At 42.8% G+C, this 27,689-nt stretch overlaps 1 protein-coding gene across 1 annotated transcript in view; it reads right to left on the bottom strand.

The window, feature by feature from the left end:
- Window positions 1-940: 940 nt before the first annotated feature.
- LOC109912416 (chemokine-like protein TAFA-2) overlaps window positions 941-27,689 on the bottom strand; it is an 80,162-nt gene continuing 53,413 nt past the window's right edge. The window contains exons 2-4 of the mRNA XM_048607951.1: window positions 6,626-6,778; window positions 1,096-1,220; window positions 941-961 (exon numbers count right to left, since the gene is read on the bottom strand). Coding sequence (XP_048463908.1) covers window positions 941-961; window positions 1,096-1,220; window positions 6,626-6,778 — 299 coding nt within the window. The remainder of the gene's footprint in view (window positions 962-1,095; window positions 1,221-6,625; window positions 6,779-27,689) is intronic.

Raw genomic sequence — 27,689 nt, 5'->3', positions numbered from 1 at the left:
TTCACCACATACAAATGAAATTCCTTATGTTCCCTATAATTCGTGTTGCCAATTGCTTTAAATCTGTGTCCTCTGTTTCTTGACCCTTCCACTCAAGGCAACAGTTGCGCTACCTACTGTGTCTGACAACCTCATAATTTTGAACACTGCTCTCAAATCTCCTTACTCCGAGCACAACAGTCCAACTTCAGGTATCAGATTGTGACAGCCAGGCGTAAAGTATCCACTATCCAATTCAAAACCACTTTCTTCAGCTCAACTTCAACACAGCACCCATTACGGCACTGCACCAGCCGGAACAACTTTTCTCCATGAGCTCTTCTGCGAGAATGCTAAATTAGGGCATCGATCTTTCTGATACGTAGCAAGGGGGAGGAAATAACATGTCTTTATATGTACGTATCTGGCAGCTTTCACACACTTGGGACATTTTCAAAGTGTTTCAAACTGTAATCGCTGTTGGTGCTTGCCTAGGGAGAAGCCAATTTGCACACAGCAAGGTCACATAAACAACAATGAGGTTACTGCCTAATTAACCTGTTTTAGATGTTGTTATTTGAGTGATGAATGCTGTCTCAGAGACCAGGAGAGCAACCTACTCGACTTCAAAGCAAAATAAAACAGCAATAAATCTTTAAGCCCTCCAGACACAGGATTCAAACTGCGCGAGCCCATTTCGGCATCAAGAGACAGAGAACACGCTTGTCTGATCTGTTTGGGCCGCCATTGAATCCAGGTCACAGAGGTCAAATGTGAAAGGCTGATGTCAAACCCAATGCACCACCCAATTCAGTTTAGACAACTTTGTGAACCTACCTGGAGTTGATTTAAATGTTCAGATAGCTGTTAGAACTGGCATCTGAGGAGGTCTCTCTCCTGAGAGGGAGAATTGGAGTTCCAGCGAGGTGATGTAAATCGGAGTTTTACCTGGCTGGAACCCCTACCAATTTCCAACCACCAGCTGCAGTATAAATGCAGTTCAAGTTAAAGTCATTTGTACTGTAAAGCAGGCAATCCAAAAATGCCACCTTTTCTTTAACACGAGACACATTCTGAAATTAAAATATTCTCTGGTTGGACAGATGATTGACTTACCTTGGTTGTTTTTACTTTATTCCCAGAGGCACAGCTCCAACCAGTGCGATCTGGCAAGACTTTACATTCCTCTCCTTCCAGGCACGGCTGCATCTGACACCACCATTTCTGTAAAACTATTGAGGCTGGTTCAACATCAAACAACAACTTATTAACTTAAATTCCCCATGCATGGCAAACATAAGTCAATGGCATATTCAACTGAGATGCAATGGAGAACACTGCTTCCAGTTTTCTGCCCATTTCTGGGCAATGTTGCTCTTCACATTGAATCCCTACAGTGTGGAAGCAGGCCGTTCGGCCCGTTGAGTCCCCACTGCCCCGCCGAAGAACATTCCACCCAGACCCACCTTCCTACCCTCCCCCTTTAACCCTGCATTTCCCATGGGCTAATCCACCTAGCACGCATATCCCTGGACACTATGGAAAATCTTGCATGGCCAATTCACCCAACCTGCGCATCTTTGGACTATGAGAGGCAAATGGAGCACCCAGGGGAATCCCATGCAGACACAGAGAGATAGTGCAAACTCCACACAGACAGTTGCCTGAGGCTGGAATCAAACCCAAGAACCTGGCACTGTGAGGCAGCAGTACTAACCACTGAGCCACCATGCTGCCCCATATCTAAAGATGAATCTACTCGCTATGTAGGCCATGCAATGATGGTGCACCAGTTTGATTCCTGAATTTGAAGGGCCTGTCCTATGAGGAGGGTTTGAGTAGAATGATCTATAATTTCTGGAATTTAGAAGAATGAGAGGTGATCTTATCAAAATGTATGAAACTTCAAGATGACTTTAACAGGCGAGATGCTTACTGATTGGTTCCCCTGTCTCGCAAATCTAGAACTAGTGGGCATGGAGTCGGGTTTTTATGGAGTCAGAAAAAAATTCACAGGGCATTAAAAATAGCAGGCAAGGCCTGAAGGTGGAAATTTCACCCTGAACCAGTTCCAACAGATTCAATTTGTTTTGCCAGTGGGGAAAGGGGATAGAGTCTGATTTCCACAGATTACAGACCTGAACACAGCAGGACCATTTGAGTTGTGCTGAGTTCAAAAAGGCCAGACATTTACTGTTCCAAGGGTCTTAACCTGCAGTATGGGAGTCACAAATGTTTGGAGTAGATGCAAATGCTTTTGAAGGGAACATAAGCTCTGTTTAAATGTCACACCTTGAAGTTTTTTCAAAATCTCCTGCTTGACAAACATGAGAAAAAGGCCTAAGCTGTTAATGAGTTAAATAAGCTGCCTGCTGCACTGCTCTGCTTCATAGGTCATACGGTCTAGGTTCAAAACAATGGGCTGAGTGTTACCAACTTTGACAAAGTGTAATTCATTGAGGTTCTAGGAGGGTTTCTCTCCATGAGACCCAGTGAGTCTGTTTAGACTACCATCCTAACCTCACTCTCCTTTAACGATGCCCCAGCCCCTGTCATGAGAATGCCATTCTGTTCACAGACAAGTGATGGCATTTTGAAGCTGCCCCTGAAGGCTGCATACACTCCCAGAAGGCATGGCAGGCTAGGGAAAATCAATGCCACCAATAGCCAACTGCAGCCTCAGTCAGTGTCCTGATGGACAGGATGCTGCCTATCCCCAGGAACATCAGAGAAAGCCACAACACCATAACCTGCCAGGCTGAATCGAGGATGGGTGAGGTCTCCATGGTCTGGTGAAACGTCCGGCAAAGATGCAAGAAGGTCAATGACGCTGACCCACTCTGCTGTGCCAGGATAAATGCCACCATCATCCTTCTGCTACTTCACGCTCAGCCTCCCTCTGTTACTCCACCTGCCTCCCACTGAGGTTCATGTTCTACCATCACATGACACATTCTCCCTCACTCACTCTCACCCGCTCTAACACCCCCTCATTTCAGCCAGTCAGACATTTTTGTTTCCATTGCTCCCTTCTGCTCTACAGGACAATAGAAGGCCCATCCTCTGACCATGAGTTCTAGGTGGCACTTCACTGTGTAGGTGAACACCTGAACATCATCATTACATTCCCAGTAGACCTCCCTGTCAACCCCAGAGTTTCCACATCTCCCCAAGTCCCTATCCAGCCATTTATCTGAGTCTACATCTGACCACATTTAACCCCACCCCAACTCCTGGTATGTGGTGAACATACCAGGTCTGGGGTTTATCTTATATCTACCAACACTGCCCACGCCCCACAAGCCAGGTGAGATGTTGAGGAGTACATTCTAGAGGGCCTAAAGATTTCCAAAGCAGATTGGTTTAAGTCCCAGAGAATGTATGTAGGGCTTCTAACCAGCCTATCTTGGCATTCACCCACTTTCTTACCACCTATTACCTGATTCAGAAAATGGCTCAGGTTAACTCTAACCCTAATTCTAAACCAGTTGTCTTTTAACTGACCATTTGGAACAGTAGCTCCTCATGGGACAAACATGAAAATTTTCCAAAATGGTTTTCTAAGCAATTAACTTTACGCTTCAGCCCTGGCACAAAAACACAAGATGTACAAGGATGTTACCAAGACTGGAAAGTTTGAGTTATGAGGAGAGGCCGGATAGGCTGGGACTTGTTTCCTGGAGCATAGGAGGCCAAGGTGTGACCTTAGAGAGGTTTATAAAATCATAAGGGGCATCGATAGAGTGAATAGCCAAGGACCTTTCCCCAGGGTAATGACTTCAATGAGGTCAGCCAGGTGGACCTCATAGAATATGAGCTCCCTGATTGGGGCTGTTAATCTGATCCAATCAGGGAGACCTGGCTGACAGATAAGAACTGAAGTGTCACTCATCCTCTTCACTCTGAGAGCTGGCTTCGAGGGAGCTGGGTCAGTGTCAAGGACTCTCCCACGTTTAAGTAAAGAGTGACTTGGTGATGGGATACCAGCCTCTGTGGAGTTATTTCACCTGGAGTGGGGGAGTCCAAAACTAGAGGGCATAGGTTTAAGGTGAGGGAGGGGGGGGAGATTTTTAAAGGGACCTTAGGGGCAACATTTTCACACAGAGGGTGGTGCATGTATTGATGAGCTGCCAGAGGAAGTGGTACAGGTTGGTACAATTACAGCATTTAAAAGACATTTGGACAGATACGTGGTAGGAAAGGATATGGCCAAACGCTGGCAAATGGGGCTGGTTCAGTTTAGGAAACCTGGTTAGCATGGATGAGTTGGGCCGTAGGGCCTGTTTCTGTGCTGTCTGACTCTCTGACTCTAAATGAGACTAGTTGGACTGGTAGTGCTGGTATGGAGGGGAATGGGGCTTAGAGCAGAAGGGGGACAGCTATGGACCTGGAGTCTGGCGCAGGCAGTCAGAACGCAGCGGGAATGAAGATTTGGGAGTCTGATGGTTTGCCAATGCTGATTTGTGTGGATAAAAGGTCCAGGACGATGGTGACCATAGAGAATGCAGGGACCTTGTTGTGAAGGAGCAGCAACATGATAGTTGGGTCAAGTATTCAGCAAACTACAGCCCCCAGGTACCCACTGAGACTTACAGTTCAGGAATTTGTGCTGTCTAATTTATCATTGAGATCTCCAGCCCATCACATCCCTGCCATTTCTTCAGGAGTCATAGAGTCAAATAGCACAGGAAAGGTCCTTCAGCCCTTCGAGTCTGCACCGACAATAATTACCACTAGAAATGCACTAATCCCAATTTCCTGCATTTCTCCCATATTCTTGAATGTTATGATATGTGAAGTGCTCATCCAAATATTTTTTAAAGGTTGTAAGGTTTCCAGACAGTGCATTCCAGATTCTCAACACTCACTGAGTGAAAAGCTTTTTCTCAAATCCCCTCCTAATCTCCTGGTCCCTTACCCTAAAACTACCCTCTCGTGATTGACTCCTCAACCAAGGGAAACAGCTGTTCTTTATTAATCCTGTCCGTACCCCTCATTATCTTTAACACCTCAATCATGTTCCCCCTCTGCCTTCTCTGCTCTAAAGAAAACAATCCAAGCCTAACTAGTCTCTCCTTATAGCTCAATATCTCCAACCCTGGCCACAGCTGGTAAACCTCCTCTGTACTCCCTCCGGTGCAATCACATCCTTCCTGTAGTGAGGCGACCAGAACTGCACACAGTACCCCAGCTGTGGCCTAATCAACTCTCTGTACAACTCCAACATTACCTTCTTGCTCTTGTACTCAATGCCATGACTGATGAAAGTAAGCGTCCCATACGCCTTCTTAATTATCCTATTCAAGTGCTCTGCTGACTTCAGGGATCTGTGAATAATTATTCCAAGATGCCTCTGTTCCTCTAAGCTACCCAGTGTTCTGTCATTTATTAAATATTCCCTGATCTTGTCTTTTCCAAAGTGCATCACTTCATACTTATCAGGGTTAAATGCCATCTGCCACTGCTATGCCCATCTGACAAACTCATCTATATCCTCCTGCAACCTACAACCATCTTCTTCACTATTAACCACTCTACCAATCTTGGTGTCATCTGCAAACTTGCTTAACATTCTCCCCTCCAAACCCCACACACACTTCTCCATCTATATCATTTATATATATAACGTACAATACGGGTGTCAATACTGATCCTTGCAGTACACTGCTGGACTCTAGCCTGCAATCACTCAAACAGCCTTCTGCCACAACAGAGATAGCAGGAACTGCAGATGCTGGAGAATCTGAGATAACAAGGTGTAGAGCTGGATGAACACAGCAGGCCAAGCAGCATCAGAGGAGCAGGAAAGCTGACGTTTCGGGCCTAGACCCTTCTTCAGAAATCTGCTTTGCCTGCTATGTTCATCCAGCTCTACCCCTTGTTATCTCTCTTCTGCCACTACATTTTGTGTTCTATGACTAAGGCTTTTCCCTTTTTATTGGGGAGGGAGACACTTGGAAGTGGTGTTATAGTAAGGTGAGTTGAAGCTTTAAATAAAAGCAAGTAGAGGGAACTAAGGTTGTTGACACACAATGGCAAGATTCTGGAGTTGCCATTTCAGGCTTGAAGGGAAAACTCCAAAAACCTTTTGGGATGTTGAGATTCTGATTTTTAAAAAAATTCTCTCTGTATTTTCCTACCATCACTCCCACCACACCAGAGAAGGGAAAACGCTATTCATGGTCACCACACTGAGACTAGCTTTCACTTTACTGACATTTTTTAAATGAATTGAATTTAAATTCCGTCTTGGGTGGGCGGGATTTGAAACCATACACCCCAAGGATGAGCCTCAACTAACTAGATCAGCATTGTCACCACACCACTATCTCCTCAACAGACTGAGCAACTTTTCTTCCCGATTATTTTAGAAAATCAGGACATTCATAAAATTCAAGATGAGGGAGCATTCCCTTTTTAAATATAGTTTAGCAAATGTTCTGAGTGTTACATTTAGACTCAGTTTTGTTTCTTTTGCACTGCTGAACTAATTACTGTACCTTGTTAAGCGGGATAGCTTTCAAACCAACTGATTGTAAACCAACATCGAAAGAAAACAGAAATTGAATAAAATTCCGATAAAAACGCAAGGGAAGCATTAAAAAAAGAGCCAAAGTCAATCTCTGAGGACAGAGAACAAACCTACCATCAACACAGGAAGGAGCAGCACGTGTTGTTCCCGCTACTTGTCCCGGAAAACAGGAGCACTTCACTGTCTGGGAGCGCTCCTCGATTTTGTTCTTATTGCAGCATCTGTGCAAAGCCACTACCTCACAGGTGCCGGTCTTAACATGGTGACCTGTGCAATAATAAAGGAGCTGGTCAGTGGAAGATCAATGCACAGACATCACCACACACTCTGGAATGTCTGTCAGTCTCCTGGGTTGAGCTTCAGGTCAATGAAGTTTAATTGAGATCACCATGTCCTCCCTTCCCTTCAGAATCCATGATTACAATCCGCTCCATTCTCCCACTGAATTGATCCCAGATGGAATAACATTAAACAGCGATGGTTTAACAGGATACAATAGTGACTCCCACCCTGTGTCCACCACAACCCATTATTTCCTTCCTGCATTCCACTTCAAGCTACAGATATTTTCCCTAATCAACCTATTCAGAGACATTACTACACAGCCCTGGAGCAATTGGGATTTGAACCTGGTCTTCCTGACTAGAGACACCATAAGAGCCTTCACTGTGGGTTAGATAGGTTCCCACATGTTCTTCATGCTAGCACATAGCCAGCTAGGCCCCCAGGCAAGCTGGTTCCTTGGCGATGTTAAGTTTGATAATTTCAAAGCAAAGTAATGATAGGAACACTGCACTGTTCTTCGATCATCACAGGGGAAAATACATCTTGAGGAACCAATTCTAGGTCAAACGCTAAACATCTAATCCAATAATACCTCTAAAAACAGTCTGTGCATCAAATATAGATTAGTTTCTTACTGTCTACAATTGCTAGGTCTTTGTTGTTTGGTTAAATCCACTTAGGTTTGGACAGAGAGAGGTGGATTCCCAAAGTTTTTGCTTATGGCAAAATCTTAAATTTGTGGATGAAGAATGCACTTATTGCTGGAAATATTGAACAATATTTATCAGGGAATATGTATCCTTAACATGAAAATCTTCTTCCCTGACAGCTATGATTATTTCCCAGATAATTCAATCATTCTGTACAAAGGTAACTTTGTGGTTCTCACATTTTATTTCACCTGAATGCTTGATATTAAAAAGTCTCATTAGAATTAATCAATCAAACATTAGGACCGTATTTCTTTATCTTTCACTTGTGTGACATGGATGTTGCTGTCTGGCCCAGTATTTATTGCCCGTCCCCAGTTGCCCTTGAGAAGGTGGTGACGAGCTGCCTTCTTGAACCACTGCAGCCCTCATGCAGTAGGTAGACCCACAATACCCTTAGGGATGCAATTCCAGAATTTTGACCCAGCAATAGTGAAGAAACGGTGATATATTTGCAAGTCAGGATGGTGAGTGGCTTGGAGGGGAACTTGCAGATGGATGTATCTGCTGCCCATGTCCTTCTAGATGGAAGTGGTCAAGAGTTTGGAAGGTGCTGTCTGAGGATCTTTGATGAATTTCTGCAGTAAATCTTGTCGATGGTACACACTGCCGCTACTAAGCATCAGTGGTGGAGGGAGAAGATATTTGTGAACGTAGTACTAACCCAGTGGGCTGCTTTCCCCTGGATGGTGTCAAGCTTCTTGAGTTGTTGGAGCTGCACCCATCCAGGCAATCAGGGAGTATTCCATCACACTCCTGACTTTTGCCCTGTAAATGAACAGGCTTTGGGAAGTGAGAAGGTTAGTTACTTGCGACAGTATTGCTAGCCTCTGACCTGTTCTTGTAGCACTGTGTTTATGTGATGAGTCCAGTAAATTTCTGGTCAATGGTAACCCTAAGGTTGTTGATAGCAGGGGATTTAGTGGTAGTACTACCACTGAATGTCAAAGGAGTGGTGATTATATTGTGTCTCATTGGAGATGGTCATTGCTTGGCATTTGTGTGGCACAAATAGTACTTGCCACTTGTCAAGCCAAGCCTCGACATTGTCTGATCTTGTTGCATTTTAAAATGGACCTTTTCAGTAACTGAGGAGACATAAATCGTGCTGAACATTGTGTAATCATTAGCAAACATCCCCACTTCTGACATTATGATGGCCGGAAGGTCATCGATTAAGTAGCTGAAGATGTTTGGGCCCAGGACACTACCCTGAGGAACTCCTGCAGAGATGTCCTGGAGCTGAGATGACTGACCTCTAACAATGCAACCCTCTTCCTATGTGCTAGACATGACTGCAACCAGCAGAGAGTTTGCCCCCAGATACCCATTGATTCCAGTTTTGCTCGGGGTCCTTGATGCCACAGTCAGTTGAATGCAGCCTTGATGTCAAGGGTTGTCACTCTCACCTCACCTCTGGAATTCAGCTGTTTTGTCTGTGTTTGAACCAAGGCTGTAATGAGGTTGGGAGCTGAGTGGCCCTGGCAGATCCCAAACTGGGCACCACTGAGCAGGGTATTGCTTCCTTTTTGAACCACTGCAGAATGTGCTGTGGGTAGAATTTTGCTGTAGGTTATTTGTGTAGGTAAGGTGTAGGTATTTGAGTGCCAATCCCATACTGATGTCAGACAGGCTCCTCATTGGCCAGCATGGTGTTCTCTGTCCAATCAAGTTTGGCTAAGTGGGTTCAAACAGTGGGAAGCCTAAAGTTACAGTGAACAGTACAGGCCCGGCACTGTTTGGGCCGAATGTCATGCAGGCGGATGAGCACTGAGGAGAAATTTCCTGGAAACTTACAATTAAAGAAGGTTGTTTGGGTCAACAGTCCAGCCAGAGAACCCCACCACAGGATTAGTTTTGGCCAGGCTTGTGGTCTTTTCTTACTTGTGGCTCAGTCAGAAGTGACCTCGTTGGAACATACAAGATCCTTAGTGGACTTGGCACGGTGGGTGAAGAAACAAGATCAGGAATTGCTGGAAAAGCTCAGCACGTCTGGCAGCATCTGTGGACAGAAATCAGAGTTAACGTTTCAGGACCAGTGACCCTTCATAACTCAGGAATTCTGAGGAAGGGTCACTCAACTCAAAACATTAACTCTGCTCTCTCTCCACAAATGCTGCCAGACCTGCTGAGCTTTTCCAGCAATTTTTGTTTTTGTTTCTGATTTATGGCATCTGCAGATCTTTTGCTTTTTTTTTATGTAGATGAGAAAAGGTTGTTTCCCCTAATGGCAGACAAGGAATCATGGACATAATCTCAGAATAAGGGTCGCACATTTAAGACAGAGATGAAGAGGAATTTCTTCTCAGAGAGGAATGAATCTGTGGAATTCTTTACTACAGAGGGCTATCTAGACTGGGTCGTTATATTCAAAGCTGAGATAGATAGATATTTAATCAGTGATGGAATTAAGGGTTATGGGGAAAAGTTAGGAAAGTGGATTGAGGATTATCAGATCAGCCATGATCTCATTGACCAGCTGAGCAGACTCGATGGGCTGAATGGCCTCCTTCTGGTCCTGCACCTTATGGCTTTAAGGTCATTGCACCAGTTTGTCGAGAGGCACCTCAGTTCCTCTGGGCTGCTGTTAATACGGATCCTTAAGTAGCTCCTGACCTCTGGACTCAGTTGAAAAACCAGTCTCACACTGGAGAAAGGCCAGTGGTTTTTGACAATGTCAAGTGGGATATTAATTGGTTTTAATTGGCTACTTGCCTCCATGGAACACATTGCCAATTCCAATGACAACCTGACTCAAGCAAATATCTCAATGTCCCCAGCCCCCTCTCCCTCTGCATCTAAAACCACTTCCAACTCTGTGATAAAATTCAGTTCATGATATTCTGTTGGGCTATTCTTCCTGTCTACAGGAATTTATAATTTGAAAGAAATATTAGCCCGATAATAGGTCGATAATCAGACTTCATGTTTTCTACAGTCAGGGAATATGTGCCAAATACATAGGAAACAAATGGAGAATACTGATTTGGCATTGACATCAAGTGACACACTCATAAAGATGTACAGCATATATTGGGAAATTAAACTGTCCGACCAAACACTCAACCTTTCAATATCACAAATGTGCAATCATCTTTTAAACGGTTTCGTGAAATAAATCTTACCAAAAGCTAAGAAACTGAATCCAACAGAATCTATAGCATTTGAATACAGTCAGATGTTAAGTTTTGACAATATTTCACCCTGTATGTTTGATTCAATCAGTTAGCCTTAGTATTCTAGAATGTCATTAAATAATTAATTTACGTCAATTGACAGAAACAATAAGAATGCATTTATTTAATGTTTTAAAGAAAATATTCTTCCGTCTTAAAATTGTTATTACCTTGATTTCTAAGAATGGTGATCTTCGTCAAAGATTCTGCCAACTAGAGAGTGTCTGTAGATTTTAATTAGGGAGGAACAAAAACAGAAGTTGCTGGAAAAGCTCAGCAGGCCTGATAGCATCTGTGAAGAAAAAATCAGAGTTAACATTTCGGATCTGTTCTGAGGAAGGGTCACCGGACCCGAAACATTAACTCTGAATTTTTCTTCACAGATGCTACCAGACCTGCTGAGTTTTCCAATGCAACTTGTTTTTGTTCCAGATGTACAGCATCCACAGTTCTTTCAGTTTTTAATTATGGAGGACTGGTTATAACTATGAGGCTACATTCTTAAACCAGCAAAGTTAACGTAAGTCTATTTGGAGCACTCATTCTGTACTCCCTACATGTTATTTTAAGTCAATATTAGCCATTTTAAAATAAACAAAGGGATGTAACAGAATGTAATAAGCAATCGTACGTCCTGAGCTTTTCGTATCAGGGAAGGTACCCTCTATAATTCTCCTCCATGCCTCTGTCCAGTCTAAGAGAAACATGGCCAGACCTAATAATGTCTTGTTTCTATAGTAACCGGCAGCTACAAGAGCAATGTGTCAGCTTCCGCGATAGTCTAAAACTGCAAATTGTAGCAATTTAAGTTTTAGGAGAATGAGAATTTCCTCTGCTTTCTATTTGCAGCAAGATTGTAAATGGAAGGGGGAATAACAAGGTTGTGATTGCACTACAAGCAGTAACGAGGTGAAATCTTTTCCTTAAATTGACTTCAAAAGAGACCTTCTCGTAACTAATGACCATGAAGGCTTCATTACCTCTGTTTACTCAACAAGCTTTGTGGTAGAAATTCCTGGCAGACTGTTTGAGATTGTCTTTTATAAAACACTGGCTAAGACAGTAAATGCTGTACTACCTACATTTGGAATGTCAAGATTCAAACAAAGGCTGGACTACCATCAGTTTATTTCTCTTGATTTATGTTGTCATATGTATCCCTCAAATCCAATTAAGGTTTAGTTGCCTGTTATCAATCTTAATTCTATTTGGATTGTGTGTTGTAACATTTAAATTGGAATTACCTTTGGGGATTTTCAACAGAATGTTCAGATTTAGGTGAATCCAAATGATCCTTACCTGACTGGTTTCTCACCCTGAGATAGTAAGAACTGTCGATGCTGAAGTCAGAGATAACACAGTGTGGAGCTGGAGGAACACAGCAGGCCGGGCAGCATCAGAGGAGCAGGAACATTGACGTTGACCCTTCTTCAGAAAGAAGAGTCCTGATCCGAAACGTCAACATTCCTGCTCCTCTGATGCTGCCTGGCCTGCTGTGATCCTCCAGCTCCACACTGTTTATCTCTGGTTTCTCACCCTGCTCAGTGCACATAACAATTCATTAGTTCTAAAGCACATTGGGATGTCCTAAGGTCATGAATAGCATAATTTGATCAATTCAAGTCAGTCTTTCTTCAAATGTGACTAGAAAAAACAAGGTAAAACATGAAACAAGAAAAGAAATTGCTGGAAAAGCTCAGCAGGTCTGGCAGCATCTGTGGAGAGAAATCAGAGTTAACGTTTCGGGTCAAGTGACCCTTGTTTCCCAGCAATTTCTGTTTTTGTTTCTGATTTACAGCATCCACAGTTCTTTCGCTTTTTACAAGGTAGAACGTGATTGTTCTCAAAGTTTTTTGGGAAGATTTGTAGCTCGGGTTGTGGATGAGGTTGTAGACTTGCTTGCCAAGCTGGTGTTTCAGACATTTTGTCACCCTGCTAAGTAACTCCACTTCACCGGAGGTGCACTGACGATGTTACCTAGCGGGGTGCAAAATGTCTGCAACCAAACACACCGGCTCAGTGAGCGTGTCTATAACCTCATGATTGTTTTTGTATGTGTTGTGATCTTGGGGAAGTCTGTCAAATTTATGTTACCATCAAGTAACTTTTTCTTTAAACCAGACAAACTGTGAGATCCAAGGTACTTTCTAAGAAATAAAGCCTCAAGGTCCTGATTAGATTTGTCCTGATATTTGGGTACAGGACATACCCAAGTAATCTTCCACAATGCCGAGGAGATGCCAGTGTTGCAGCTGTAATGGTTGGCCAGGACTGGAAAGTTCTGGAACACAAGCCTTCAGTATTATTACCAGAATTTTGTCAGGGCCCATAACATTTGCAGTACCCAGTGCTTCAGACCATTTCTTGATATCACATAGAGTGAATCCAATTGGCTGAAGAATGGTATCCGTAAGGCTGGGGACCACTAGAAGAGGCTGAGATGGACCATTCACTTGGCACTTCTGGCTGAAGATTGCTGGGAATGCTTCAGCCTTATCCTTTGCACTGATGTGCTGGGCTCTTCCATCATTGAGGATGCGGGTATTCATGGAGCCTCCTCCTCTGGTGAGTTGTTTAATTGTCCACCACCATTCACAATGCAGCAGAACTGCAGAGCTTAGGTCTGGTACGTTGGTCATGGGATCGCTTAGCTCTGTCTATCGCTTGCTACTGTTTGGCATGTAAGTAGTCCCGTTTGGGAGCTTCATCAGGTTGACATCTCATTTTCAGGTATGCCTGGTGCTGCTCCTGGCATACCCTCCTGCACTCTCCATTGAAACCTGGCTTGATGGTAATGGTTGAGTGGGGGATATGCCGGGCCATGAGGTTACAGATTGTGCAGGAGTAAAATTCTGCTGCTATTGATGGCCCACAGCGCCTCGTGGATACCCAGTCTTGAGTGGCTAGATCTGTTCAAAGTCTGTCCCATTTAGCACAGAGATAGTGCCACACAGTACAATGGAGGGAATTCTCAATGTGAAGGTGGGATTTCGTCTCCACAAGGACTGTGTGGTGATCACTCTAATTGATACTGTCGTGACAAATGCATCTGCAGCAGGCAGATTGGTAAGGATGACGTTGAGTATATTTTTCCCTCCTGTTGGTTCCCTTACCACCTGCTGCAGACCCAGTCTAGCAGTTATGTCCTTTAGGGCCCGACCAGCTCAATCAGCAGTGCTACTGCTGAGCCACTCCTGGTGATAGACATTGAAATCCCCCACCCAAAGTATACTTTGCTTTCTGTCATCCTCAGTGCTTCCTTAAAGTGTTGTTCAATGTGGAGGATTACTGATTCAGCAGCTAAGGCAGGACGGTATGTGGTAAACAGCAGGAGACTTCCTTGGCCATGTTTTTCTTGAAGCCATGAGACTTCATGAGGTCCAGAGTCAATGTTGAGGACTCCCAGAGCAACTCTGTCCCGACTGTATCCCACTGCACCACCACTTCTGCTGGGTCCGTCCTGCTGGTGGGACAGGATGTATCCAGGGAAGGTGATGGTGGTATCTGGGATGTTGTAAGGTATGATTCCCTGAGTATGACTATGTTAGGCTGTAGTTTGACTAGTCTGAGAGACAGCTTTCCCAATTTTGGCACTGGACTCCAGAAGTTAGTAAGGATGACTTTGCAGGGTCAACAGGGCTGCTTTTCCTGTTGTTATTTCTAGTGTCTAAGTCAATGCCAGGTGGTCTGTCCAGTTTCATTTCTTTTTTAATGGCAAACACTCTCAGCATCCAGCCTGTCAAGCCCTTCAGAACTTTGACTGGCTTGGTGGGACCACCTCTCATTTTTCTAAACTCCAGAGAATGTAGTCCCATTTTATTCAGCTCCTCATCATAAAACAACCCTTGCATTCCAAGTACCAATTTAGCAAACTTTTGCAGTCTTGCCACCAAGGCAAATGTATCCGTCCTTAAATACTTGCACGTTGCATACCAGTTGTGATCTCACCAAAGCCACGTACAATTGTAGCAAGACTATCACTTGGTAAATTGACAGGCAACCACAATAACTCTCAAACAGTCCCCTTATGGGTATGGGAGTAGTAGGAACTGCAGATGCTGGAGAATCTGAGATAACAAGGTGTAGAGCTGAATGAACACAGCAGGCCAAGCAGCATCAGAGGAACAGGAAAACTGACGTTTCGGACCTTCCTCAGAAAACCCTTATGGGTATAATAGGATATGAAAGACATTAAGTGAATCAAACAATACTTCTTAAAATATTGCCTTCATTATACTAGCAGTTTGTTCTAATTATATCTGATTGATTTGGTGTGGCAAGTTCTGTTTCTGTCAGACTATGAAACTGTGCATTTGAGTTGTCATTCTTCAGCTAACAGCTCTCGCGTAAACACACCATAAAAAATCTTGTAAAAGCTGACAAAGAACAGAGAGAAGATAAAGCAACTCACAAAACAACACACAATTGAACACTAGCCCTGAATAAAGGTTCGTGACCAAGGGCATGATAAATTAATAGACTAAATTCTTTTTCACTGCTTTGAAAGGAAATATTTTTATTATTGTCTTTGGATCACAATTTATTTCATTTCTCTGAGAGAGCTGAAATGATATAGAAGTAGTTACAATGAGAGTGCAGTGGGACATGAACTTCTCACACCATTCACTGCAGCTATTCCCAATGTTCCATTAACTGTATTGAAAGGGAAGGAACAAAAGCACAGATATAAACATTTTTGAACGGGGATGATGCAAATTCTGATGCATCTTCTACAGCAATATAAAACAAAGTGATATTTGATGTGTCTTCTGATACATTTTCCAGTGTTTGGAAGTATAATCGAGACTGTAAGAGATGAGTCCCAGCAAATGGAACTAAGGCATTGTGGTACCAGTATGAGTCTTTCAGTAGAGACCTTGAGAAAAATCTGACAAATTTCTTTACAAAAGGATTACAAAGAAAAGCAGGAAAAGTACAGGAAGATAGGAGTTACCTCCTAATCTCCAATATCCGCATGAACAAGACTTTCTCTACTAACTCGCAAGGAGAGAGACATTATACTTTAAAGTTTTGACAAAGATCTGTAGCTCAGGTCGTGGATGAGGTTGTTGACTTGCTCGCCGAGCTGGCTTGTTCTCGTTCAGACGTTTCGTCACCATGCCAGGTGACATCATCAGTGGGGCCTCCGATGAAGCGATTTTATTCTACTCCGTTTGGAACTTATACTTACCGGTCCGTTATGGTGAGTTGTGTCATTTCTGGTTTTGTTCTGTATGGGTTTGTATATGGAGTCCAATTCTATATGTTTGTTGATTGCATTACGGGTGGAGAACCATGTCTCTAGGAATTCCTGTGTTTGTCTATGTTTGGCTTGGGCTACTATGGTTACCTTGTCCCAGTTGCTTTGGGACAAAGTAACCATAGTAGCCCAAGCCAAACATAGACACACACAGGAATTCCTAGAGGCATGGTTCTCCATCCATACTTCAATCAACAAACATATAGAATTCAACCCCAAATATAAACCCATACAGATCAAAAACGGAAAGACAGTACTCACCATAACGGACCGGCCAGTATAAATTCCGAGCGGAGTAGAATAATATCGCTTCATCAGAGACTCCACTGATGAAGTCATCTAGCATAATGACAAAACGTCTGAACAAAAACAAGCCAGCTCGGCGAGTAAGTCAACAACCTCAAACATTACACTGCTTTGCTTAGGGTGTGATTGTTCCTTTTATAATTACTCATTTATAAATGTTTATTATCCTACTGTCAAAATAAAACTGAGAAAACGTCTGCAACCAGTTATCACAAGACTCAGCTGGCATCAGTTTTCTTGATCTGTTGACGTAACATTGTTGTTTCACGGTCAGAGTCCAAAAATGTGAGCACATCTCTCTGGCCCCTTCACGTTTCGAATGATGGAAAAATGCTGTCATCTCTCAATTCCGAACAGACCCATAAACTTTGTCCCTGCGAGCCAGTCCTTCCGAGAATTTTGGTAACCTGGGACAAAACCAGAAATTGCTGGAAAAGCTCAGCAGGTCTGTGGAGAGAAATCAGAGTTAATGTTTCGGGTCCTTCTTCAGAACTGATAGTAGCTAAGAAAGTATTGGTTTTTACGCAGAAGATAGGTGGGGGGAGGGGGTAAAGAGTAAACGATAGTTGGAGATAGATCCCAAAGAGAGGGAAGGATAGTTGGACAGACAAAGGAGTGGATAATGATCTGGCTAGGAGGATAGATAACTATTAGTGGGGACTGTTAGTAACTAACAATGGGTTGTGTGTAATAGCAGACCATGTGATTACAAGGCCTGGAATGGGAGGGGTGGGGTGTTGGGGTAAAGACATGGGACAAAGTGCTCAAGCCCTAAAGTTTTGAACTCAATATTGAGTCCAGAAGGCTGTAGAGCTCCCAAGCATAAAATCAGGTGTTGTTCTTCCAGCTTGCACTGAGCGTCGCTGGAACACTGCAGCAAGCCAGAGACAGAGATGTTGGCCAGGGAACAGGGTAGTGTGTTGAAGTGGCAGGCAACTGGAAGCTCAGGGTCTTTTTTGCAAACAGAATGTAGGTGTTCTACAAAGCGGTCACCCAGTCTACTCTTCGTTTCCCCAATATAAAGGAAACCACGCTGTGAGCAATGAATGCAGTAGACTAGATTGAGTGAAGTACAGGTAAAGCATTGTTTCACCTTTTCCAGGCGAAGCCTTGTTATCACGTTTGGGCTCTATCTCCATCTATCATTTACTCCTTACTCCCTCCCCCCACCCTGTCTTCTGTATAAAAGCTAACATTTCCCCAGCTACCATCAGTTCTGAGGAAGAGTCACTCAACCTGAACATTAACTCTGATTTCTCTTCACTGATGCTACGAGGCCCGCTGAGCTTTTCCAGCCATTTCTGTTTTAGTGTCTGATTTTCAGCATCTGCAGTTCTTTCAGTTTTTATTTGATAACACGGGCCGGTTTAACAATCTGTGTCCACACTCCCACTATTGGCAGTACTGGGTGGTTCTCAATAGGCCCAGCACCACTCCAGGTTAGTAATAAGATCCACCCTCCTCCCCAAGTCTGCATGGTGCAAGTATACAATGGCCTGATCTTGCAGGGTTGATCATCACCCAGCTCCAAAAACTGATCTGGGTGAAGGGGCATCTACAAAGTGGGATGTTCATTCCAAGTCAGCCTGTTTCTCTGGGAGCAGGAATCATCTTACAAGGAGTGTGGAGGTTGCTGAATGTGGGGGAATGGGTTGGGTGGACTGGTAATTGCTATGGCGCTTGCACTTTAGAAACTTGTTGAACATTTACCTTAATTCCTTTATTTTTCAACTTAATACTAGGAAGGACTGTAATGTTAACTTTTAACTTTTTTTTTTACTCGTGCTAAGAACAATTTTAATGCTTTACTTTTAATTTTGTTTCTCTATGTTACTACTTGTACCCACATTTTGTACCTAGGCGCCAACTGTGGCGACATTGTGGATTTTTCACTGTACACTTGACAACAAAGCTTAAATCATAAATCATATCAGCATTCTGTTTAAAATATTGCAAATACCTGTCAAAAAGTAGCCCTCTCAAGCCCCTCATATTCTTTCACACAAATTCCATATGCCATATCCACAACAACTCATGGGAGATTGTGTCCCACACAACCAAATCACTCCTCAGAGGTTTATGTGTTCGAAAGATCACCCCTCATTCTTCTAACCTTACTGAATAGACTCTTAACCTGATCAACCTTTCCTCACAAGAAATCTATTCCTATTCAAAATTAACCTTTTGAACCATCTATGAACAGCTTCCAATTGCGAGTAGATCCTTTCTTTGTAAGGAGGCCAAAGCTGCACACTGTGTCCTGAGTCCAACTTTGTTCCACCCACCTCAATAATGATGTTTTCGGCAGGGTTATAGATGGATGTGACATATAACCAACCATGCCAGCAACTACTTGCACTCCCCAGAATCAACGGATAAGTATTTGTCTCCAGCGGAATTAAGCACTTGAGATTGACATTCTGAGCTTGCAAAAGCAATGCTAACATCAAACAAGTGCAATTTGAAACATTACACTGCTATATCAGTGACACAGCAGGTATCTGCAATATCCTGGTACACATTTGATCTTTTGTACACCATTTCCTGCAAGAAAGCCAACATCAGTAATGTCAATATTCAGCTCTTTGGTATGCACAAGGAGAAGCCAATTTCTCCTAAATGTTACTCCAACTTTTGTCCAACTGTTGTCAGCAGTTAGCCTTTGAAACATATAAACTTCTAACAGGGTTAGCCAGACTCTATGTAGGGAGAATGTTTGGAGAGTCTAGATCCACAGTATCAGGACACTAGGTAGGTCAATGAGGTCTGAGATGAGAAAACATTTCTTCATTCAGAGGATGGTTATGCTATGGAATTCGCTACAACTGAAGGCTGTAGAGGCCAGGTCACTGAGTATCTTCAGGAAAGAGATGGATCGACCTTAAAAGTTAAAGGAATCAGGGGTATGGAGAGAAAGCAAGAATATTGTATTGAGCTGGAGGATCAGCCATGATCATACTGAATGGTGGCAATTATAAAGGGCTGAATGGCCTACTCCTGCTTCTAGTTTCTAAGTGTGGCAAACTCACATGTATTGGAAGCAACAAACATTAATATACAAGGGTAACAAGGTGTAGAGCTGGATGAACACAGCAGGCCAAGCAGCATCAGAGGAGCAGGAAGGCTGACGTTTCGGGCCTAGACCCTTCCATATACAGGGGCCCTATTCTTTGTAAACAGAAGGAATATATACACAGACAGCACATAGCCAGGCCAGTTATGAGTAAAATCCAAAACCATGACTTCAATGCATGGCTTGTAGGTATTTGGAACTCTTTCTTTGTAGCTGGGAATGCTGAATCATTGATATTTTCAGGACTAATAGAGTTTTGATTCCGGGTTACAGCTAAAGGGTGAGTAAATGAAAATAAAGGGCTTATCAGCCTGGATCGAATGACAGAACAACCTCAAGGGTTCCTTTATTTGGTTGAGGAGGAAAGACACTGAAATATAGGAAAGCATTAATTAAGAACAAATTTAAATGTTGTGGACACTGAAGTTATTTTCTCAGTTTTAGTTGTCGCTATCATAACCCATTCCTCCCACCAGAGAATCATTCCTGGCCTCCATCCCTTCCCATCTAAAGCAGCCCTCATGGTTTACTCCAATTCCTAGGCAGTACCCTTTCTCCTTCCCGTTTTCCCTCTCCTTTCTTGTTTTTACTTCATTCACAGGATGAGGGCATTGCTGGCTAGGACAGCATTTACGGCCCATCCCTAATTGTCCAGATGGTAGTTAAGAGTCAACCGCATTGGTGTGGATCTACAGCCAAATGTAGGCCAGACCTGGTAAAGATGACAGGTTTCATTCCATAAAGGGCATCAGGGAACTAGGTGGGCTTTTCCTGACAATTGACAATGGCTTCAGGATCATCATTAGACTCTTCATTCCAGAATTTTTTTTTCTAATTTGAATTCAAATTTCACCATATGTGTTGGCGTGATTTGAGCCTGGATATTACCTAGGTCACTTGAATGAAGAGTCTAGCGAAAACACCACTGAATCATCACCTCCCCATCAAGAGGCATTTGGACTATTGTGGACTGTGCTAAAGAACTGTAGCATTTGCAGCCCATTCTTGCAGTCCTAAAAAACCTGAAAGTCCTCTTCCAAGATCAAAGGTTTCTTCTATGTGTATTACAAATAGCAGGGCTAACAGCAATTGCTTGGCAAATCCACAGCTCAATTGCATTTGGGCATAGAGTCATAGAGTTGTACCGCACAGAAACAGAACCTACAGTCCAACTCGTCCATGCCAATCAGATATCCTAAATTAACCTATTCCCATTTACCAGAATTTGGCCCATATCAGTCTATATCCTTCCTATTCATATACCCATCCAGATGACTTTTAAATGTTATAATTGTACGAGCTCCTTGACGTCCTCTGGCAGCTCACTCTATACACACACCATCCTCTGCGTGGAACCAATTGCCTCTTAGATCCCTTTTATATCTTTCCACCCTAAACTTAAACCTACGCCCTCTAGTTTTGGACTCCCCCAACCTGGAGAAATAACCTTGACTATTCACCCTATCCATGCCCCTCATGATTTTATAAACCGCATCTTTATATATCTGCATATGGTGATCTAAAAGAACATGTTGGCCTCATTCTGGGCAGCTCATTCTGTTTCATAAACCAAAACAGAAATTACTGGCAAAGCTCAGCAGGTCAGACAGCATCCGTGGAGAGAAATCAGAATTAACGTTTTGGGTTCGGTGACCCCTCCTCAGTTGAGGACCCAAAACATTAACTCTGATTTCTCTCCACAGATGCTGCCAGACCTGCTGAGCTTTGCCAGTAATTTCTGCTTTTATTTCTGATTCACAGCATCTTTACAGTTCTTTTGGTTTCCATTCTGTTTTATAGTTTGACGGGAGACAGAACTGAGTTGATCATTTTTGAACTTGGCTGGCTATGCAGCCATGAAATGATGAGCCCTCTTATGGGTAATAGTCTGACTGCTGGTCTTCCTTGTGCCTGACAACACCCATGCCTAGTGTCTGTATACCAGCTTGAAACCGCACCAAACTCTCCAGCCCAGTTAGAAATTTGGAGCTACTGTTCATCAGCAATTCATGGCAAGATTTGCACAAATACTGGCATCAATCAAACATGAAATTGATTGCATAAAGCAATAGTGAAATACCATGTTCGGATTCTGGAGCCCTGATGCCACCCTGAGTCAATGCTTCAGACCTGGCTGCACATTAAATGCTGGAATGGACCTAATGCCTAGAAACTAATGTCACAAAATTAATCTACTTAACCAGGAGAAATCCAACCCTCCCCCTTTGGGCCTGTAGACTCAGTGGTATATGTGTTTGAGTAAAGTAGGTCACACATACAATGTTTTCTTCCAGCTTCCTTTGACATTTCAGAATGGCACTGTGCATTCAGAGACATGGCAAATAGCCCCACACTCACCACCTCTGAGCTTTTTTACACCTCGGGGCTAGTGGACCCTGCAGGCACTAGTAAGGTAGCTGTGGTTAATATGCATCAGTTCCACAGGACCGACGCGTGTTATACTGTCAAGAGATTGAAAGCAGCTGTATACAGCACAATTCAGAATGGCATTAGCAAATTTGCATTATTTGCTCAAGAATACTAAGTTGTCTCGGCTTTGTAGAACTGTAGGATTTGAGTTGACTATGTTCAATTTTGTTAAATTTAATATCATGCTCTATAACGCACCATACTGCTTGACAAAATGATTGATCATCGCAGCTTTTTTTTTCCCAAAAAGTCATTAAATGAAGCAATTCCAAATAGCGGCCAATCTTTTCACGCCAGCTTTTCACCTGCAGTGATTTCAAGATACTTCAGAAGACTTCTGCTGTAGAATCAGATCAAGGGTTGCTAAAGTATAATCTTTGGCAGCAGAAATTAAATAGACAATAAAGATCGCTGAATGTGATCGCTGCATCTGGTCGCATTATTAGTGTGAGGTGCATTTCTTTCAATGGATTGCACAGGGTATTCTGTCTACGGGTCTCTATTCTGCCCAATTAGCATCACTGGCTAGACTTTACAACCTGAAATAACATTAAATGTCCAATACTGCACATGAACAATGCCTTCCAAATGATTATGCCTGTGTCCTCTGGACCTTCTTTGATTTGCAAACAACATTGCTACATGTATGGTTAAAGTCACAGCAACCAGAGGAGGCTATTTAGTCCTTTAAGTCTGTCTTTCCATTTAATTATATCATGGTTGCTCTGTATCTTAATTTATATTGCCCTCTTTGGTTCCATAGCTCTTAATGTCCTTGACTAATTAAAATCTGTCAATCTCAATTTTGAAAATTCCAATTGGCTTCATCTCAACAACTAATTGAGGGAGAGAGTTGCATATGGCCACGCTTTGTGTAATGAAATGCTTTCTGCCTTCATCTTCGAGCTAGCTCTAATTTTAAAGCTATACCCGCTTTGTTCTGAATTCCCCAAACAGAGGAAACTATTTCTTTTCACCAAAATATCCCATAAATGCCATAAACATTTTAAATACCCAAAATCTGATCAATCTAATCTTCTGTATTCAAGGGAATACAAGTCTACTCCATGCAACTAATGCTCGTAATTACACTCTTTTAGCCCCATTGGTTAAGTGGATTGGCCATGCTAAATTACCCATGTTGCACAGGGATATGCAGGCTAGGTGGATTGACCATGGGAAATGTAGCGTTACAGGGACAGGGTAGGTTCATAGAATCAATACAGTGTGGAACAAGCCAGCCAGCCCATCAAGTCCACACCAACCTGACTGAACAGCATCCCACCCAGACCCATTCCCCTACCTTATCCCATGGCTAATCCACCTGGCCTACACATCCCTGGACACTATGGGCCAATCTGCCTAACCTGCACATCTTTGGACTGTGGGAGGAAACCTGGAAGCACCTGGAAGAAAGCCATGCAGATAGGGGAGGTGGGTCCTGGTGGGATGCTCTTCAGAGACTCGGTATGGATTTGTTGGGCCAAATAGCCTGCCTGTAGGGATTCTATGATTCTATCGTTCAATCATTCTGGGAATAAAGTCTTAACTCTCTATTCTCAGAGTAGGACTTGAAGCTTTGAAATTGCAGCTTCTCAGCTAGAAAAGCCACATCACCACAGGTATAGGAGTTTCTACTACAGAAGCTCCCACAGCAAAACACTTCTCAACATTGATTAGGATCAACAGTTAAGTTCTGGAAAGTATGGGCTATTTTCCATTTCTCGGGGGGCACCTCTCAGCAAAGGTGGATATTGACAATGAAATTTATCATTGCCTTCAATGTACCAGCTCAGCCTTTGGCAATCTGAGGAAGAGTACTTAAGGAACTGGATCTCAAAACTGACAGTAAGGTTTACCTGGCAGCAGGGCTTCCCCAAGTTCCTTACTGCTTCAGAGACCGAGACAACTACGGTACTACAGCTGGAGTACAGTCAGCCGTTTTGGTTCCCTTATTTAAAGAAAGATATCATTTCATCGGATGCAGTTCAGAGAAGGTTCATTGGGATGATTCCTGATATGCAGGGATTGTCCTATGAGCAAAGGCTAAACAAGTTGGGACTCTACTCATCAGAATTTGGAGGAATGAGAGGCGATCACATGGAAACATACAGGATTCTTAAGAGGCTTGACAGGTTAAATGCTGAGAGGATGTTTCCCCTCATGGCAGAGGCTAGGATGAGAGGATACAGTCCCAGAATAAAGGGATGCCAATTTAAGACTGAGATGAGGAGGAATTCCTTCTCTCAGAGGGTTGTGGGTCTTTGGAATCTTTGCCAGAGAGATCTACGGGGAAGAGTCTTTGTGTATATTTAAGGTTGAGATAGATAGATTCTTGATCAGTGGGGAGGCAATGGCCTAGTGATATTATCGCTGGATTATTAATCTAGAGACCAAGGTAATGTTCGAGGGACCCGGGTTCGAATCCCACCATAGAAGATGCTGGATTTGAATTCAGCAAAAAAAGTCTGGAATTAAGAATCCAATGATGACCACGAATGTGTCGGTGACTGATAGGAAAAATCCATCTGGTTCACTAATGTCCTTTAGGGAAGGGAATCTGCCATCCTTACATGGTCAGGCCTACATGTGATTCCAGACCAATAGCAATGTGGTTGACTCTAAACTGCCCTGTGGGTAATTAGGGATGGCCAATAAATGCTGGTCTAGCCAGTGATGCCCTCATCCTGTGAATGAATAAAAAAAATGTTGGGTAGTGGAGGGTTATGGGGAAAGGGCAGGAAAGTGGCTGTAAGGAATGTCAGATTAGCCATGATCCTATTGAATGGCAGACCAGGCTCGAGGGGATGAATGGCCTACTCCTGTTCCTAATGCTTATGGTCTTTTGGTTTTACAACCTATGCAGGTACCTAGAAACATTGGACAATTACAACCAGTGCTGCTGGCACAAAATCTTCCCAATCCAGTGACAGGAAAGAAGATCCAACAGCATGATAGGATTCAAATCCTTGATCGCAGTGATTCAACCTGAGGTAATGAATTCTACGCCAGCGATTTTACCACTATGCCACTCCGTCCTCTTACTGACTTGAAGTAGGCAAAAAAAATGAGTGCCACTGAAAGAATGCAGCATATATATTTTCTCATAAGTATTGCCAAAACAAAGAGCGTTCTGCAGTGCTTGTGAAAGGCTGGATTTTTGCTGCCAAAATGCAGCCAATATTGAGCAAGGTACATGTTTTATTTTCCATAACTGGTACTAAAATAGCCATTGACAAAACTCAAGTGCTTTAATGTTTGTATTGGGAGATAGAAGAGTCGTTTCCTTCTGTTTACAAACGCTAACCTGCCTTCATAATTATTATGTAATGTAACAATAGATTAGTTTGAGTGTTTGAAGGTGTTGTTTCAACAGCGGAAAATGCTGTATCAATTTGGCCACTGGCAAGATATAGATTGAACGAGGTATTGATAATAGAGTTTGTAAACTTGTAGCGAGTTACTACGTGGGAATATGTTTTCACTGTAATAAATCTAGTTTCTCTTTCATCACATCATAATAGTTTGTTAAGAACTTTAGCATCAATATAACATTACAAATAAATGCATCCTTGGCTTTGATGTTGGAAATATCCCAAGTTACAGTGAAAATGCCAAAATATATCCAAAATAAACCACATTAATTTTCCCACCAAATTACTTAAGCATCATTGCGCAAAGAAGATTACTTTAAGAGGACAGAGATTGCAAGAACTGCCGATGCTGGAGTCAGAAATAACACAGTGTGGAGCTGGAGGAACACAGCAGGGCAGGCAGCATCAGAGGAGTAGGAAGGTTGATGTTTCAGGTCGGGACCCTTTTTCAGAAAATTTACTTTAAGAGGACAGGTCTTATTCGACATTAAGATTGCCAGTGGTGAAGGATGTAGGTTCTTTCCCTGCTCCTTTTTGGATAACACAATGTCAGGATGAAACAAACCCATGGGCAAATTTGTCATGGGTCAGTGACAGAGTAAATCCTTCACTATCCAGTAATACGTTTCAGAACCAATCTTCAAAAGGCACCATCCTCAGCTCGGGTCTTTCAAGCAGAACCAGTTAGCACCAATTCATTAAGTTGTGAACTAAATTATAGCAACACAGGAACAAGAGAAGGTCATTCAGCCCTTCAAGTCTGTTCCACCATTAAATGAGATCATGGCTGATCTGTATTTAATTCCTATCACCTCTCTTGTTTGGCAGAAGGCTATCAATTTTGTATTTAAAGATATACATTGAGAGGACAGTTAAAATTTTTGTTGTGTCCTTTGTGTGAAGAAAAGTTTCATATAAATGTTTCACTTCTTCAGAATGACCTGGCCAGTTTGCGCTAGACTCCCCAACAACTGAATAAGCGTTTCTCTTATCTAGTCTATCAATTTCTTTCAAAATCCTCAATCATATCACCAATTAATGTAAATATTTCAATGGATATTAAACTTAGTTTATGTAATTTGTCCTAATAATCTAGAGATCTAAATAATCTTGAGATCCTGATAACATTTTAGTCCAACTATGCCTTCCAAGGTCAAAACGCAGTACTCCAGATGAGCATTACTAGCGCCTTGTACAGCTGTGATAAAACACCTTTCCACTCACATTCAACCCAAAATGGTTAACTTTTTATCAGCCTTTTTGACTATGTATTTAATTCGGCCCTGCGGGTTTGCTTGAAACTACTTCTTGTTTCCTACAGACCACTAAGATTCCATTATTCTGGTTTGAAATTTTTTTAAAAAGTCATATGGTGAAGCAAATTTTAGACAGTATTTACAGCACAGAAACAGGCCATTCAGACCTATGAGTCCTTTCTAACATTTCCACCTCAGGTCTGCTGTCATTAAATCTGAACAACATATCAATTCCCCTGCATGTACTTTGGGGTGTCAGGTAGCTCAGTTGGTTGGTTTGCAAGCAGAGTGATACCAACAGCATGGGTTCAATTCCTGCACTAGATGAGGTTATTGTGAAGGTTCCACTTTCTCAACCTCATCATTTGCCTGAGATGTGCTGACCTACAAATTAAACTCGCTCCTAGTTGTCTTTTGTTGAGGTTGGTTGACTCACCGAGCTGGTTTGTTGTTCTGCAGACGTTTCGTTACCATGCTGGGTAACATCATCAGTGCAGCCTCCGATGAAGCCCCGGTGTGTTTTCCCGCCTGGTTTTTAAACTCTGTAGTCCGTTGAGCTGGATTGCCTCACTTCTGGTTTTCCTTCGGAGTAGAGAGTATATGGGGTCCAGTTCAATGTGTTCGTTCATCGTTTTCTTCATGGAGTACCAGGTTTTTAGGAATTCCCATGATTGTCTTTGCTTTGCTTGTCCCAGGATCTTGGTGTTGTCCCAATCAAATTGATGGTTCTCCTTATCCATGTAGATAGAGATGAGTGAGTATTGGTCATGTCTTTTGTAGCCAATTAATGTTCGTGTACCCTTGTTGTTAATTTCCTTTCTGTTTGTCCGATGTAGTGTTTGTCAGAGTCGCTGCAGGGAATCTTGTATATGACATTGGTCCTGTCCATAGTGGGTAGTGGGTCTTTGGTTCGGGTGAACAGTTGTCGTAGGGTTGGTGTGGGTTTGTGTGGAACTCTGATGCCCAGTGTTCGTAGGAGTCTTGTGGTTAGTTCAGATGTGTTCCTAATGTAAGGTAGCATGATGAGTGTGTTGGGACGTGTAGTATGTTCCTGGTGTTGTTCATGTAGTAGGCATCTTCTGATCCAGTTTTTGAGGTATCCACTGTTCTTGAATACCTGGAAGAGATACTCTTCTTCTCGGCGTAGCTCTGTGCTGCTACAGTGTGTTGTTGCCTGTTTAAATAATGTTTGCATACAGCTTCGTTTGTGTGTGTTGTCTCTCTAATATGAGAGTGGGACTGTGGTGATTTTATCTTTAGCTAGGAGGAAGGCACAGCAGCTGTTTCGAAGAAACAAAACCAAAGCTG

The sequence above is a fragment of the Rhincodon typus genome, chromosome 18 (assembly GCF_021869965.1).
Source record: "Rhincodon typus isolate 14 chromosome 18, sRhiTyp1.1, whole genome shotgun sequence".
Lineage (NCBI taxonomy): Eukaryota > Metazoa > Chordata > Chondrichthyes > Orectolobiformes > Rhincodontidae > Rhincodon > Rhincodon typus.
The sequence above is the reverse complement of the archived record's forward strand: the minus strand, read 5'-3'. Positions and strand labels throughout refer to the sequence as shown.